A 17,556-nucleotide genomic window follows, 5' to 3' on the forward strand; every position below is an offset into this window, starting at 1 on the left:
TTTTAAAAATAACATAGGCCTTCACAAAATAATTAATATCAATCAATATAATTAACTGTCATACATAACTAAATAGGTGCATGTTGGCACGCTTAATACAACAGATGACAGCATGGCTCAGATGAGAGACCACGGGTTCAAGTCCAGCACACGGAGGGTGACTTGTTTCACATGTAACTACAACTCCTCAAAATGCAAAGAAATATAGCTTGAATATTGTTGCAGGGGTAATTTGTGGGATTATTCCCATTTTCTGCGTCTTTTTTGCTTGCGTGCGGGGTCACTTCATTGTCACTGACATTTTGCTAATTTTGCTATTGTTTCTATTAAAATGCTACTTCAGGATGTTATTTTTTTCATAGATTTAAAATGTTGACTTTATATAAGAAAAGATCACATATTATAATTTTGCAAACACTATGGGAACATTCTGAATGTTCTCTGAACATTCTGAAACAAGTAGTAACTTGTGGCAAATAAACAAATAATTCTGAATAATAGACAAATATACCAAGTGTCTTTGAGTTTTATTTTCTGGCAAGAAAAGGCCAGCAGTCGTACAGTCAGTCAAAGCAGCTGAAGAGTGTGACAGTGAAGGGAGGGCATCCTTCCTCTCTTATATTCTCATCTCTCAGAACGTTATCTCTTACTTATCATATTCTATCCTTGTCACGTAACACCCTTTTACCAGTCCATTCCAATGCCATATTAGAAAAAGGATTGTGTGTCCTCTTTTACTGTCATATCTTAGAGATCAAGAGCTGTTCTTTGTTTTGTATATAATAATGCTGTATTTGTACCAGAAATCATATACATATGTTTTCTTCTTTTTTTATCTTATTACATGTAATTGTTATTTATTTAGTTGATTTTTAAGGAACACCATTCAATTAGGATTTACTGCGAGAGCATAATTATCCTTTAGGAAATTGCAGTCAAATTCAGGTAATATTATATGATACACTGTGGTTTTATTCAAAATAAAGTTCCAACAGAAATCAGCAGAATAAAATGAATATTTAGATTCATAAAAAGTTTCACAAACATATATAATGTTCATTAGCCTGTACTTGAAGAGATGTTCTCTGTTTGGTTTTACAACACACATTATACACAGTCATGCTCCAAATGTGAATTTTGCAGGTGTGTTTTTTTTTTTTACAAATTGCTGGATAAGGACTATAAACATACTGGATTAGATCCAGGTTAATCATTTAGAGACCAGTTTTCTAAATATCTAACAATTAAATTTGGTTTTCTTGTCCTGCACGTCTTTCTGCATCTGCCTTAAAGTCCAGATGATCTTCAGCAAAATCCGTCTCCAGCACCAGCAGCAGAGACTGTTTAAGCTTCTTCTTATACTCATCAGTATAAGAGGAATATACTGATGTTACTCCAAGAGTAAACTGACAACCGCAGACATTTTACAATATTTTTATGATTAAAACACAGTTTGAAAAATCAGTCAGCTGACATTTTGCTAACATTTTCATTATGTTCCCATTTAAATGTTACATTTGAATGGTTTCTGAACATTCAAAACATTTCTGAAACAAGAAGTAACATTTAAAAAAAAATATTAGATGAACATCCAACTAAAGCAAAAGTAAAATGCTCCATAAAAAATGTTGTTGTATATTATTTTATTTTTTGCCATTTTTTCCTATATTGTGTCCCATATATCATTAGTTAAACTGACTAAATTGTTAATTGTTAACCAATATCTTTGTAGTTTTTTATTTGTATCAGAAATCATATTTTATTTATTTTCTTTTATTTTGTTGCTTTTTAGGGAAAACCCTTCAATAAAAATTTGCTATTGTGAGAGCAGAAATATCCTTTAGGAAATTGCAATCAAATGCAGGTAAGATTTTATGATACACTGTGGTTTTATTTAAAATAAAGTAACAACAGAAATCAGCAGCATTTCTACATATCCAACAGTTCAGTTGAGTTTTCATGTCCTCGTTCTTTTGCGTCTGCCTTAAAGTCCAGATGATCTTCAGCAAAAGCCGTCTCCAGCACCAGCAGCAGAGACTGTTTAAGCTTCTTCTTATAATCATCACACATGAACACATAGAGAATGGGGTTCAGACAGCTGTTGAGATAAACCAGGCAGAAACAGACAATCATTGCTGTCAACAATACTTCACTCCAGTTATTTCCTACTGCAGTTACTGCATACAAATGGCAAACATGGGATGGAAACCAACATATGAAAAAAGCCAGAGTTACAGTTATAATGCCCCTGTATGTCCTGAGATGCTTTTCCCCTTTGAGGCGTTTGATTCGTACTCCAATAGCTGTGTATGAAGATGCAATGATCAGAAAGGGGATGAGAAAGCCCACTGTAAAATGATATGTGACCAGAGACGCAAGAGTAAACATATGAACTGTAAAGAAAGGAATGCTGAAGCCGATGGATGAAACCCACACAATTATGCAGATGATCTTGGCTTTAAGTGTAGTTCGTTTATTTCTAGCCCAAACAACCAACCATGTGCACAGGCATCGGTCCAGACTGATAACTACAAGAAAGAAAATACTAGCAAACAGATTTAGTCTGTATATAAAGGAAAATAATTTGTTAGTTATTTTACCTAATTGACTCTGGGCCAAAATTAAGAAAAGATTTAAGACTGTAGACAGCAGGAAGGTAAAGTCTGCAATCGCTAAGTTGAGAAACAGAATGGAGTTGACGGTCGTCTTCATTCTGCAGCCAGTCAGAAATATTACAAGCCCATTTCCAATGAGACCAACTACAATGGTGGCAATTAAAATGCATGCAAGAAAGATCATTCCCACAATCTGGATAGTGGTGGGATGTGCTGTTACTCTGGTCATGTTTTGAGCTTCAAAACTGGTGTTTTCTACACAAAGAAGAAAGAGAGAGAAACACAATGAGGGCTGATTTTGGGTCTGTTTTGGAAGCATCATATTATCATTGGGGTGTTTCTCATGTGCAAAATAATTTTTGCATGCAGTAACGCACACCAAAATGCAATTTGTTTAACCCTCTGGTGATTAAAAACCTGAAATAAAGTTTTGTTCTCAAGTCATACTGATTAATCTTGATATTTTATTGCATCAAATGCATGGAGGAGTGGAGGAACAAAATGTCTTCTTTTTTAAAAAACTGATAAGTTTATTATAATTTTTTATACTATTGAGTATGAAACTTTTGGCACTGAACTCACGCTTTATGGCCATTACTGTGGCAATCAATAGATGTACCAGAAATTGACCAGAGTTTCACAGTTAAAAATAAATGTGCCTCACAATGCCATAGAAGAACCTTTTTGTCTAAATCAGTGGTTTTCAACCTGTGGTCCGCGGCCCCCTAGTGGGCCGCGGTGGTATTGCAGGTGGGCCGCCAATTATTTTCTGTTCATTTCCAGTCCATTTTAGGGCTGTGCGATTAAAAGAAAACGTCCTAAAATCTCGATTTGAGCGTGCGCATATGCCTAACTCCAGGTTCACACACTGTCTGTGATGCGCCTTTTTTCTGAGCCAATGTTGACGGATTAGAGCGTTCTCACTGCGGTAAAAGGCTAGAAATAAAACGTGCGAAAATAATTCATGTCTAACACATGAGCACAGAGTGAAGTGAACAGGATGCAGTTTAAGTGAGAGGAGACACGTTTTAAGTGTGCACACTCTCTCCTCGCAAAGCAGCGTGTATCTGAGCAAGCACGACCGGTTTTGTGACAGAGCAAAGGAAATCTGCTGCGAACAGAGAGATTCGCACTCGTGCATTATTTTAATGTGCTTTCGCGTTATATTTATGCGCTCTCACTGCTGACCGCATACACATACTGTATACACACTGCAAACACCTGAGGCACCGCTACAATTAATGAGCTCTATGAACAATGCATGGCAAAAAAGAAAAAAATGTCCCTGTATACAGGATTTTTTTTTTTTTTTTTTGCCACAAGTCTATAAATTTTTCTACATCTTCACTATAGTGATAATTTTGACTTATGTCTGTCAAAATTGATCAAAAAAATCGCGATATTTTTTTTTTTTTTTGTCCATATCGCACAGCCCTAGTTTATTCAATAAATATAGTTTAAAATCTAGCTTCTGAGTACTAAGTTATTAACCCAACAATAGCGGGGTCAGTTAATTTTTTTGAAGTGGGCCACGCAAACATATGTGTTTGGTTGTGTGGGCCGCGAGTTGAAAAAGGTTGGGAACCACTGGTCTAAATGGTTCCATAAATAACCTTTAACATGTGAAGAACCTTTCTGAAGCATCTGAAGAATCTTTCTATTTCACAAAAGGTTATTTGTGCCAAAAGGTTCTTCAGATTATACAAATGTAAGAGATGGTTCTTTAAAAAGCCTTGGTTCTTCTATGTAAAGAACCTTTCGAAGCAGCTTTATTTTCATGAGTGTTGAACAAACAGATTAAAGTTCATCACTTGATTTTTATGGAGAAAATATTACTAATTGTGAAAGATGCATTTCTGAATGAACTGTGAAAAAATCAGTAATGCAAAGAAACGGCTGAGTTTGGAAAACTAGACATTGAAATAAAATAAAATAAAAACTCAAGACTTGTTTTTGCTGTAAAAATGTGGCTAGATATAATAAAGAAGACCAATCAAACTGCATAAAGGAAAGAAGACCATATAAAATGCAGTATGCCAATATAAAATTATCAGTTATATTTTCAAGACTCCATTTCAACAAATTCCCCTAGTGTCATTGATACCAAAAGTTTATTTAATATTTCCCTAATCTGTATTCTGTGCAATTTTATTAATTTGAAGATTTTACATTGTTTTTTATATATTCAACAACACTTTATATTATATTATTTTATATTATATTATATTATATTATATTATAATGTTTGAGTGTATTCAAATTGGAAAAAGTCATGTCAGCTAATTTGTAAAAATTCTTACCTGTTTGATCTCTGTATGTGTGCATTTATTGTATCTTAAACAATTTAGCATTTACTGCACTCTGAGAGTATATTTAAACAAACAACATGAATAATACACATACCCATTTTTGAGCTGTTGATTCACTGGAACAAATCGAGTCTTGAACTTGCACGGTCTTCTTGGTTCTGTTGGTTTTATACTAGACAGTAAAGTCCGGTGTTACATTAGTAAAGGCTGATTTGTTGTGATAAGGGGCTAAATGTGATGTCTTTAGCAAACTTGGTGTAGGTGCAGCTATCAGACATCATCAGTGGGTGGTGGACATCCGCCTGCAGAAGAGTGTTGAGAAGACAAATTTGTGGTGAGTTTAGTGGTGCAGACTACTTGGTATCTTACTTTAATAAATCTACTTTGAAATATGGTTTCATAACACGTTTAACCCTCGGGCCCTCTTCAGTCATTTTTGACCAATTTTTTTTTTTGAAAAATGTTGAAATGTAAAAAAAATTGTAGCTTCATCGGAATAAGATGACACTTGGTGACTTTTGTTACATTAGCGATATGAACACACAAAAAAAATCATGGGCATAATTTAAAGAGTCAAAAAAAAAAAAAAATTGTCACACTTACCTTCTTTGCGGCCAAAAAGGAATAGGAAATGAATGGGAAATATGAAAAAATGTGAAAACTCAGTCAATCTTTTGGTGGTACAAACTACACTGGTCAGGAAAAAAGGTTGCAGCAATCAAGGGGTGACTCTCCAGAATACCAGGAGTGCGAAATAGACACCAGTCAATAAATGGAAAAAATACAAAAGGGTCTCTCTCTCTCACACACAGGGTTCCCACTCTTTCATGAACACCAGATTCAAGGACTTTCAAGGACTTTTTAAAGCACCATTTTATTAAATCAAGCACCTTTGAAATTCACACCCCAGCACATAACATCATGAAAGTCCTTACTGTACTTACCATTTCACTTACACTTAATATTTACATAAAGAAATGTCAGAGTAATAATGACGTTTTGAATGTTTTATAAAATTAAACTGTTTTAGACAGTCATGTTTTAAGGACTTCAAATTCATTAAATTCAATACTGGTGATATTCAAATGCGGTTTCTGAAAAAATGCATTACACTGGTTTTTAAAGAGCTTTTAAATTAAGGATTAATTTGTCTCAGCCTTTTTTAATAAAAACATAGTAAATAATAAATAAATAATAACATAGTAAAAACATAAAAAAATATACATATATATATATATATATACACACACACACATACAATTACAATATAATATAAAACATTAGAATATAAAATTTCTGTAATCAATATAGCCTACTAGTCTACAGTTTTTAATATAAGATTTTTAATATTTTTAAAGAACTCTCGTCTGCTCACCAAGCCTGCATTTATTTGATCCAAAGTACAGCAAAAGCAATTGTGAAATATTTTTACTATTTAAAATAACTGCTTTCTATTTGAATTTATTGTAAAATGTAATTTATTCCTGTGATCAATGCTGTATTTCCAGCATCATTACTCCAGTCTTCAGTGTCACATCCTTCAGAAATCAGTCTAATATGATGATTTGCTGATGATCAATATTTAAAACAGATGAGTAAGTTTTTCAGTATTCTTTGATGAATAGAAGGATCCAAAATTCAGCATTTATGTGAAACGAAAAGCTTTCGCAACATTATACCCTATACCATTCAAAAGCTTAGTCTAATTTTTTTTTGTCCATTTGTTTGGAACATAAATTATAGAAATGAATACTTTTATTTAGAAAGGATTCTTTAAATTGAACAAAAGTGATGATAAAGACATCATTTTACAAAAGATATCTATTTAATACATTTCCCATAACAACCTATGTACTTTCTACATCATTAGAAGAATGGCATCTACGCTAATATTTGTCTGTTTCTCTCTTGTTCCGAGGTCACCGTAGCCACCAGATCCAGTCTGTATCCAGATCAGAGGGTTACTGCAGTCACCCGGATCCAGTACGTATCCAGACCAGATGGTGGATCAACACCTAGAAAGGACCTCTACTGCCCTGAAAGACAGCGGAGACCAGGACAACTAGAGCCCCAGATACAGATCCCCTGTAAAGAACTTGTCTCAGAGGAGCACCAGGACAAGACCACAGGAAACAGATGACTCTTCTGCACAATCTGACTTTGCTGCAGCCTGGAATTGAATTGCTGGTTTCGTCTGGTCAGAAGAGAACTGGCCCCCCAATGGAGCCTGGTTTCTCCCAAGGTCTTTTCTCCATTCTGTCACCGATGGAGTTTCGGTTCCTTGCCGCTGTCGCCTCTGGCTTGCTTAGTTGGGGTCACTTCATCTACAGCGATATCGTTGACTTGATTGCAAATAAATGCAAAGACACTATTTAACTGAACAGAGACGACATCACTGAATTCAATGATGAACTGCCTTTAACTATCATTTTGCATTATTGACACATTGTTTTCCTAATTAATGTTGTTCAGTTATTAAAGGTGACTTGACTTGACTACTGTTTTACTATACTTTGGATCAAATAAATGCAGGCCTGGTGAAAGAAGAGACTTAAAAAAATAAGTTTACTGTTCAAAAACATATTTTCTCTAATGTCTAGCTTTTAATAGGCATAGAAATATGTAACTGCTGGACAACAACAAATAATATAATTTGTTTTTATACTACAAACACTTTTTTCATCACAAAATAATAAGGCATAATAGATTCTATACTGTAATAAATGCAATTAGCACTGCATTGTTCATATACTTTATTTATCACCTGCTGGAGATGACTCGAAAAAACATATATTGTCGCAATCGTATGTTTAATGTGTTCATGTCTGTTTTTCTGTGAAAACAACTGTTTTCATACAGCAATAGCTGGATGCTTTTACCCATATTAGGAGTTTCCAGGTATGAGAGCGCCCTCAGTTTTCAAGTATGAATGAAACACACACTTCCTGAATATGTTTAGCGCTCCTTGATGTTCATTTCCCTTCTGGGTCCAAACAAAATATCAGGTCATGCGCAGACTATCGTGTCTCGTTGAGTTTAAATCTATATTTATTCACACCAGGTCTTGAAAACCACTATTCGAACACACTTGACCGAAAAAGTGCAGGGGACAAATTTCTGTGATATAAAGTGGGGGACATGTCCCCAGCGTAATCTACGCCCCTGGAGACGTGTCAAAATTATTTTGTAAATCTGTTTTGAATTTGCACTTTCCCAGCATTGAGACTGATAGCCTAATTATCACTGCTTCTCCATAGGTTAATGCGCTAGACTTTGGGATTGGGCTCCCGCGGGACCGCAAATCTTGCGGTTTGGGTAAAACCCCCCGCTACCGTGAGATTTGTGGATTTGAGATTTAAATACCCCGCATATTGATTGCGGCTCACTGATGTGGAAAATTATCTGCCACATACAGGAGCAGGACACACACGGGGTACAACGGGGCTAAAGACACACCTTAAGAAAAACTGCACTATTCATTGCATCTAAAATATGTTTTATTATGTTCATTAATGACATAATTTAAATTTTTGAGTAAACTAACCCTTTAAGCTAATATATATATATACATATATTCAATTCAATTCAATATTGCTTTATTGGCATGAATGTAAATTATACAATATTGCCAAAGCTTAGTGTACATATATAGAAAAAATAAAATGAATTATAGCAAAAAAAAGAAATGAACATCACAGTAATGGGACTGATTATAATAACATCTTATAATATTAAACTAACAAATTATAACATTTGTGTGAACGTTTGATTCCACAGTCTTAAACTTACATAGAAATACACAAACATACTAAGGGTCACTGTGGTGCACAATAGGGTCAGGCACACTGAGGTCACACACACACACACGTTCACCTGCTGTCTCTCAGGCTGTGGCACGTCCACACGTATCTCGCAGCCAGTGCTGCTGTCTGTCCCTCTCCTAATATTATTTTTAATTTTTCTGTTTCACTAATTGCTGTAAAGTTCTGTATTAAATTTGTGAATTTGCTGAAGTATATGTCTCTTATGGAGGTGTATTTGTGACAGTGCAGGAGGAGGTGCGTCTCTATCTCGATCTCTCCTGTCTGACAGTGAGCACACACTCTTCTCTCTCTGGGTAACCAGCTCTTTCGGTGTCTGCCCGTCTCGATGGCTAGACTGTGCTCACTGAGCCTGTACTTGGTCAGGATCCGTCTCTGCTTTGTGTCTCTGACACTCTGGAGATAATCTTCATATTCATAATCTGATTTTAGAGTTCGATAGAATTGTAATTTACTTTGTGTTTTAGTTTCTTGATCCCAATGTTCCAGATATGTATTTTTAGATTGTTTGCTAATTTGGTTGATTTTGATGTTTGGTTGAGAAGCAGTGCTGGTCTGAGATTGGTTAGTGTTAGTAGAGTTAGTCTGGTTAGTAAGTCTCAGAACTAGCTGACTGAGCGGACTCTTTTCAGGGTTCAGTTCTTGGGTTTGTAGTGCTTTAAAATGTAGCGATTCTGTGGGACTTGATTTCAGATGCATCCAGAATTTGAGGGATCTTTTTTGCATATTGATAATCAATGGGAATCGGCCTAATTCTGCCCTACATGCGTTATTGGGTGTTCTTCTTTGTAATTTTAGAATCATTTTGCAGAATTCTGTGTGTAGGGCTTCTGTTGGATGTCTGTCCCATCTAGTGTAGCTCTGATCACTGAGTGGACCCCAAACCTCACTTCCATACAGCGCTATGGGCTGAATCACACTATCAAAGATTTTACACCAAATTGGAATTGGTATTTCAATATTTTGGAATTTTTTCTTGATTGCATATAGAGCTCTTCGAGCTTTATCTTTGAGAGCATTCACTGCCGAACTGAAACTGCCCGATGCAGTGAGGGTCAGACCGAGGTAAGTGTACTGCATTGTGTGTTCTAGAGCGGTGCTGCCTAGACTGAACTGGTATCTGTGTTCCTGACACCTGGGCTTCTTCTGGAAGACCATAATGTTGGTCTTGTTGAGGTTTACTGCCAGGGCCCAGTTCTGGCAGTAGTTGTCCAGCAGGTCCAGGTGCTGCTGTAGTCCCTGTGGGGTGGAGGACAGCAGCACCAGATCATCTGCGTACAGCAATAGCTTGATGTTCTTGTCTTGTAGAGAGAGTCCAGGGGCTGTAGACTGTTCCAGCTGCACCGCTAGCTCATTAATGTAAATGTTGAACAGCGTTGGACTCAGACTACAGCCCTGCCGCACTCCTCTTTTCTGGGTGAAGAATTCTGTATGTTTGTTGCCAATTCGGATCACACATTTGTTGTTCGAATACATTGATTTTATAATGTCAAAAACTTTACCCCCTACACCACTTTGTAAAAGTTTATAGTATAATCCGTTGTGCCAAATAGAATATATATATATATATATATATATATTAATAATGTTTAAGTTAATACTTGTTCAAAGCAATCACTTTAGCAGAGTTTGTAGTATTTTCTGCACATTTTGAAAAATAAAAATAATTTTTTGTTCACTATTCGTTTAGCTGTCTTGTGGCATATGGCCGAAAAGAACTTAAATTGCACTTTCAGTTTTCTATGTTTCTGAAATTCAAGTACTTTCAAGAAGGGTGGGAACCCTGATGGAAACTCCAAGATAATCTCCTCTGTGCTGTGGTTAAACACAAAATTTCTCTGGTAGATTTTTATCAGCGCCATCCTTTCTTTAAGCTCTACGTTTGATCTAAGCTTTTCTGTTTCCTCCTTTATTGCTCGAAGATGTTCCCTGATGCTTCATTCATCTTCTCCTGCATCAACCTATTGGGATAGTTCAATTGTTACAAACTCTCAAATTACATTATTAGTCTGTCATAACCTGAAGAGAGAAAATAACAAAACAAACAAATTACAACACTAGGATGAATGTAAGCCTAGAGTAACATATAGACCTATCTACAGCAGCCCAGTGATGACAAACATTAATAATTTAAATATTTTGTGCATGTTGACAGTATTTTATGATTTGACACGGACATTTGAACCTTATTTGAACATTGGGGTAGTTGGTTGCCATTAAAGTCTGAATGTGTAACGTTATCCCTCAAAAAAATTATTTGTTTACCACTGAAGAAATAAAGACATGGATATCTTGGATGACATCGGGGTTAGTAAATTATCAGGACATTTTAATTTTGAGGTGAACTAACTTGATCCTTTAAATGTACTCTACACTATCAGGCGAGACACTGACGTTACAAGACTACACAGTATCCAGTAACTTAACGCTAATTTTATATTTCAGTCGCAGTATGCGCTATGACACTCACTTCGAAAGATATATTCTGTCTCTTTATAGAAATGTGTTCGTCACGTTCGTCGTCGTCTTGGTTTTGATTGACGTCGAGTCCAACGGTCCAGTTGAGGAATGCGGCCGGCGCTCGCCCTCGCTCACGTGCACCTGAAATGCACAGTGCACACTATTCGGCGCATACTCACACTGGTTTTATATATATGTGTATAAATGTGAAAATGTGTCAAGAAATTTTTTGAGTTCAATAAAAGAAATAATAATAATAATAATAATAATAATTATTATAATGTATATATATAAATATAATATTATTTCTTTTATTGAACTCAAAAAATTTCTTGACACATTTTCACATTTTGTAAGTAGAAATTGAAAAACGTTTTTAAACATGACTTCTTGTTCTCTCTCTCTTGTGCGCTGAGTATGCCTTATTTTGAATTTCATAGCGGCAGATGAAGCTCTATGGGATTATAGTCCCGCCAAATGTATTGCAGTCACAGAGCGAAAAATAACAAGCAAAGATCAAATATTTAATAACACGTGTAAAATAATAACACACAAAACCGAAAAACAAATGCAGTTTTTTTTAAATAACAAAAAGCGCAGTCATGGATTGAAAAATAATAAGCATAAATCAAGAATGTGAACGCATTTTAAATTATTTTCTTTATAGGTTTCCTGCTCATATGTAATTTTTTTGTGTGCTTGTGTTTTTTTCCCCTTTGTTCTTGTTTCCACGTTCTGCGCTTTAGTGATGGCCGATTCGTGAACGAATCGTTCAATTTAACCGGTTGTTCTTAGTGAACCGGTTGAGCCAGTTCACCAAATCGAACTGAATCGTTTGAAACGGTTCACGTCTCCAATAAGCATTAATCCACAAATTACTTAAGCTTTTAACTTTTTTAACATGACTGACACTCCCTCTAAATCAGAATAAACCTATATCCCGGAGTAATTCATTTACTCAAACAGTACACTGACTGAACTGCTGTGAAGACCGAACTGAAGATGAACACAGAGCCGAGCCAGATAATGAACAAACACGCCCACTGCTGGAGCAGTTCTCGTTCTCGAGTCAAGAACCGGTTGCTTCGGTTTTCGGATCACCAGTACACTCAACCGAGAATCGTTTCTGTCGGACGCGTCCGATTTGAGAACCGATGAACTGATGATACTGCGCATGCGTGTAATTTTTTAAGTATTTTGTTAAACATCGGAAAGTGTGATAAAATAACTATATATATATATATATATATTTTTTTTTTTTTTTTTTTTGATGAATGTCTCCAATCTGCATATTGTATATAATGTATAGGCCAAATGGGTTTTCAGGGAAGTTGGACAATAATTAAGACTCTAAAGACTCTCATGTTTAATAGGAAGGGATGATATATGAAATATCTGTACTGTATGTATAGTTAATGATGACACATTCACAAATTGAGTTTGTAGTAAACAGAACATGAACACGAGTAGAGCAGCTGATGATACTGAACTGCAGCACGTGCCGGTTAGAGCGATTCTCGTTCTTGAGTCAAGAACCGGTTGCATCGGGTTTCGGATCATCAGTACACTGAACCGAAAGCCATTTCTTTCGGACACGTCTGATTCTAAAACCGAGGAGCTGATTATACTGCGCATGCGCGATTCAGCGTGAAGCCAACTGACTCACAGCATGTCTGAACCGAAGTGATTCTTTTGGTGACTGATTCTAATTCTGTGCTAATGTTATGAGCGCGGGTAATCCGAGGGCTTGGATGAAGGGCAATCTGGCGAAACGTAAATTAATTTAATAACAAATACATTGCAATGGATTATGTTTAGTAAGTGGATCATGGTGTCTGCGCTGATGACACCAAATTTCTTTACGTTATCTTCAAGACTTAAATCCTCATATGCACATTATTGCTGTTACTGTATTTGGGTGTTGTTTCAAAACTCAAATGTAAACTTTTCATGATTATGAGGTTTTTAACGGACTGATTACTGACTTTATATATTTTCATTACGTCGAGCATAAAAGAACCGCTGAACCGTTTTTTTCAACCGGTTTATTGAATCGAACCGTCCGAAAGAACCGGTTCGCGGAAAAGAATCGAACTTCCCATCACTACTGCGCTTGCGTTTCTAAAAGTTGCAGTTTGAGTTCATGTAAATCAGGGCAAGCTTCAGCATCACCATTGGCCCGCGAGTTCTAGATTGACAGCTGCGCCTCTAGCCAATCAGTCCAAGGGGGAGTTGACGTCACTCCAATGCGACTCGTGGCCTTGTAGTGGCTGAATCTAACCATATCATGTCAACAAATGAAAAAGTCAGCAGTCTATTATTTATCATGTTAATCATGGCACCTTTAGTCATTATACAGGGTCGCTTTTTACCCCAAATACCATACATTTACATATTCTTTATTTATTTAAAAACCGTTGCTTTAATTATCATAAACAAAACTGAAAATCATAAAGAAGACCTTTGTCTCAAAATACATGCATTGATTTTTTTTGCTATTCTCATTTGCTACTTAAATCTACAACATTTAAAAAACAAAACAAAATATTAGATCAAGCAAGCACAGAATCAACTTTGCGGTGCTGCACACGATCGCGTCAGAGATCAAACATAACCCCACCGTGTATAGTTCTGTTTTTGACAGAAGCACATATTTGACAATTTTAAAAATAGCAGCATAAACAAAACTGATTTTAAATTTAATTCAAGCACTTTCAAGGACCCATGTTAGTTTTCAAATACTTTCCAGGCCTTGAATCTATATGTCTTAAATTCAAGTACTTTCAGGTACTTTCAAGAAGGGTGGGAACCCTGATGGAAACTCAGAGATAAACTCCTCCGTGCTGTGGTTAGACACAAAATTTCTCTGGTAGATTTTTATCAGCGCCATACTTTCTTTAAGTTCTACGTTTGGTCTAAGCTTTTCTGTTTCCTCCTTTATTGCTCGAAGATGTTCCCTGATGCTTCATTCATCTTCTCCTGCATCAATCTATTGGGATAGTTCAATTGTTACAAATTCTCAAATTACAACATTGGGACCAGCAACTTTATAAATATGAGGAAAAAAGGACTAATGGTCAGTCCAACCTGTTAAGTCTGTCATAACCTGAAGAGAGAAAATAACAAAACAAACAAATTACAACACTAGGATGAATGTAAGCTTATAGAGCAGTGGTTCCCAAAGTAGGGGTCGCGAACCCCGGCGCAGGGGTCGCGAGATGATTTCGATATAGGCTTTATATATTTTTGTTTCAATTAATTTAACTCTTTCGCATGGCACGTACGATCACACCGGTGTGATCAGTCTAGGCTAGTCCCTGGAGTGTACGACCACACCGGTCAGTGCATGACGTGAAATTCAAATGTGCTCTCGTGAGTTGGCTGGCGCTGAGCCAGAGACAAGTGCGCTCAGAGCTGTCATCACAACTTTTCAGTGTTTTCAACCACATAATGTTTATTTTAGGTTTCAGACATATAAGTACTAGAAAAAACAATACATTTAGAGTTTGTAAAATACACACTGATGTCAAAGGAAGAGGCAATAATAATCTTTTTCATTATAATTAGACACATTTTATTCATATCAGATACACATTGTGTAAGTAACTTTAAAGTTTACTCCATTATTCTCCCAGTTCACCAGCCACTTACTTTTATGTATTTCGGGAGAAGTGGATGAATTCACGTGTTGTAAATCCAACAGATCTGATTCTCTGAACTGCGTCTGCGGCACAAACTAAGATGGCGGCGCCCATCGCGCATACAGCTCAACTAACGAGATCGTTATAAAGGTGTTTAAACAACAAAACACTTCCACATATTTGACAATCGGAATATCAGCTATTTCATGCCATATCTAACAAATTTGTTAATATTTTGAATAAAAAAGGAAAAATGACAAAAGCAGATCATACATTCAGCTCTGTTGTTGCTGCGGTATGTCACGTGACAAGCAATGACGCGTCACCATGGAAAGCATAAAGTGACACATCTAGCGGATTAGCGAGTGTGTGTGTGTGTGTGTGTGTGTGTGTACGTGTGTGCGCGCGCGCGCGCGCGTGTGTGTGTGTGTGCGTATGTGTGTGCGCGCGCGCACGGGTGTGAGCAGCTCAGACTTACTCGGCTGGTTCCTGATGGCAGAATATTGAACGAGTTCAACCCAACATAGCTGCACAGTTATTTTCCGAGAGAGAACAGGTGGATATCGAGCAGCTCATGCAGAATTGTAACACTGATTTTGCACGCAGAACAATAAAATATAACTTTGTGTGCTTTGAGACTGGGCATAAAATCGGCTGTACATTTCACGCGACGAGAGAGAGAGAGAGAGAGAGAGGTGGGGGGGGGGGGGGTCGCGGGGCAGCAGCGCATTTATCATGGGGTCGCGGGCTAAAAAGTTTGGGAACCCCTGTTATAGAGTAACATATAGACCTATCTACGGCAGCCCAGTGATGACAAACATTAATAATTTAAATATTTTGTGCATGTTGACAGTATTTTATGATTTGACACGGACATTTGAACCTTATTTGAACATTGGGGTAGTTGGTTGCCATTAAAGTCTGAATGTGTAACGTTGTCCCTCAAAAAAATTATTTGTTTACCACTGAAGAAATAAAGACATGGATATCTTGGATAACATCGGGGTTAGTAAATTATCAGGACATTTTAATTTTGAGGTGAACTAACGTCAGAGATCAAACATAACCCCACCGTGTATAGTTCTGTTTTTGACAGAAGCACATATTTGACAATTTTAAAAATAGCAGCATAAACAAAACTGATTTTAAATTTAATTCAAGCACTTTCAAGGACCTATGTTAGTTTTCAAATACTTTCCAGGCCTTGAATCTATATGTCTGAAATTCAAGTACTTTCAGGTACTTTCAAGAAGGGTGGGAACCCTGATGGAAACTCAGAGATAATCTCCTCTGTGCTGTGGTTAAACACAAAATTTCTCTGGTAGATTTTTATCAGCGCCATCCTTTCTTTAAGCTCTACGTTTGGTCTAAGCTTTTCTGTTTCCTTCTTTATTGTTTGAAGATGTTCCCTGATGCTTCGTTCATCTTCTCCTGCATCAATCTATTGGGATAGTTAAATTGTTACAAACTCTCAAATTACAACATTGGGACCAGCAACTTTATAAATATGAGGAAAAAAGGACTAAAGGTCGGTCCAACCTGTTAAGTCTGTCATAACCTGAAGAGAGAAAATAACAAAACAAACAAATTACAACACTAGGATGAATGTAAGCCTATAGAGTAACATATAGACCTATCTAAAGCAGCCCAGTGATGACAAACATTAATAATTTAAATATTTTGTGCATGTTGACAGTATTTTATGATTTGACACGGACATTTGAACCTTATTTGAACATTTGGGTAGTTGGTTGCCATTAAAGTCTGAATGTGTAACGTTATCCCTCAAAAAAAAACTATTTGTTTACCACTGAAGAAATAAAGACATGGATATCTTGGATGACATCGGGGTCAGTAAATTATCAATATTTTCATTTTGAGGTGAACTAACTTGATCCTTTAAATGTACTCTACACTATCAGGCGATAGTTTGATACCGTCAAACCTCCTCCCTATTTTACCTCGGTATACGGTATTACCGTGAATAATTAAAAAAATATGACGTAAGGCTGAGACAGCATCACCAAACTGTTGGCTTGTGCCTAAACCATTCAGAAACTGAATACCAAACACTAATACTGAAACAATAACAAAATGACATACACAACAATATTAACAACTTTTATTAGCAACAAATAGCAATAGTCAAACATAATTTAATTAACATAAACATAGGCCTACAGAACAGTTTTTGCGCAGAGATGCGCAAACAAATCAATAAAATCACTAGGGCTGTGCACAGATATTATTATTATAATATTCCTTCGGCTCTAATTATTCGATAAATAAAACTGATATTCGAATTTCGACATATTTTTGCTTGCCATAAAGAAAAGAAAAAGGGGGCAAAGTCCACAATAAAACCTAATTCGGTCACTTTCTGTGATTCTCCACGGCATATTTGAAGATGTATGAAAGCAAAAAAATTATTAATGAATGAATAAGAACTGCGGTCTTCTACAGTACTTCAAATATGCCGTGGAGAATCACAGAAAGTGACCGCATTCAAGAACATTGTTCCGGCGTCTCTCAAGCAACGAATAAACACCGCTAACTTGGAGAATGCAGTGAAAACTCCTCTTCTCGCATCTGCCCTAGACCCTCGGCCCAAAGATCTCAGGTTTCTCGATGAAAACATGAGAGAAGTAAGAAAAAAAAACTTTTTTGAACATTATCAGAACATTTTCCTTGATGCGAGACGAGTGGTGCG

The 17,556-nt window shown here is 36.4% G+C and overlaps 2 protein-coding genes across 3 annotated transcripts in view; one reads left to right on the forward strand and one right to left on the reverse strand.

The window, feature by feature from the left end:
* Window positions 1–17,556, forward strand: part of LOC128028997 (gamma-secretase subunit PEN-2) — a 70,430-nt gene that overhangs the window by 3,440 nt on the left and 49,434 nt on the right. The window lies entirely within an intron of this gene.
* LOC128028990 (C3a anaphylatoxin chemotactic receptor) lies at window positions 1,824–5,455 on the reverse strand. The gene is made up of 2 exons (XM_052616416.1): window positions 5,019–5,455; window positions 1,824–2,870 (listed from the first exon to the last, which is right to left on the reverse strand). Exons 1-2 carry the CDS (start codon window positions 5,020–5,022, stop codon window positions 1,930–1,932), a joined length of 945 nt encoding a protein of 314 aa, XP_052472376.1. The 5' UTR covers window positions 5,023–5,455; the 3' UTR covers window positions 1,824–1,929.

Source organism: Carassius gibelio, chromosome A15, assembly GCF_023724105.1.
Source record: "Carassius gibelio isolate Cgi1373 ecotype wild population from Czech Republic chromosome A15, carGib1.2-hapl.c, whole genome shotgun sequence".
Classification (NCBI taxonomy): Eukaryota; Metazoa; Chordata; class Actinopteri; order Cypriniformes; family Cyprinidae; genus Carassius; species Carassius gibelio.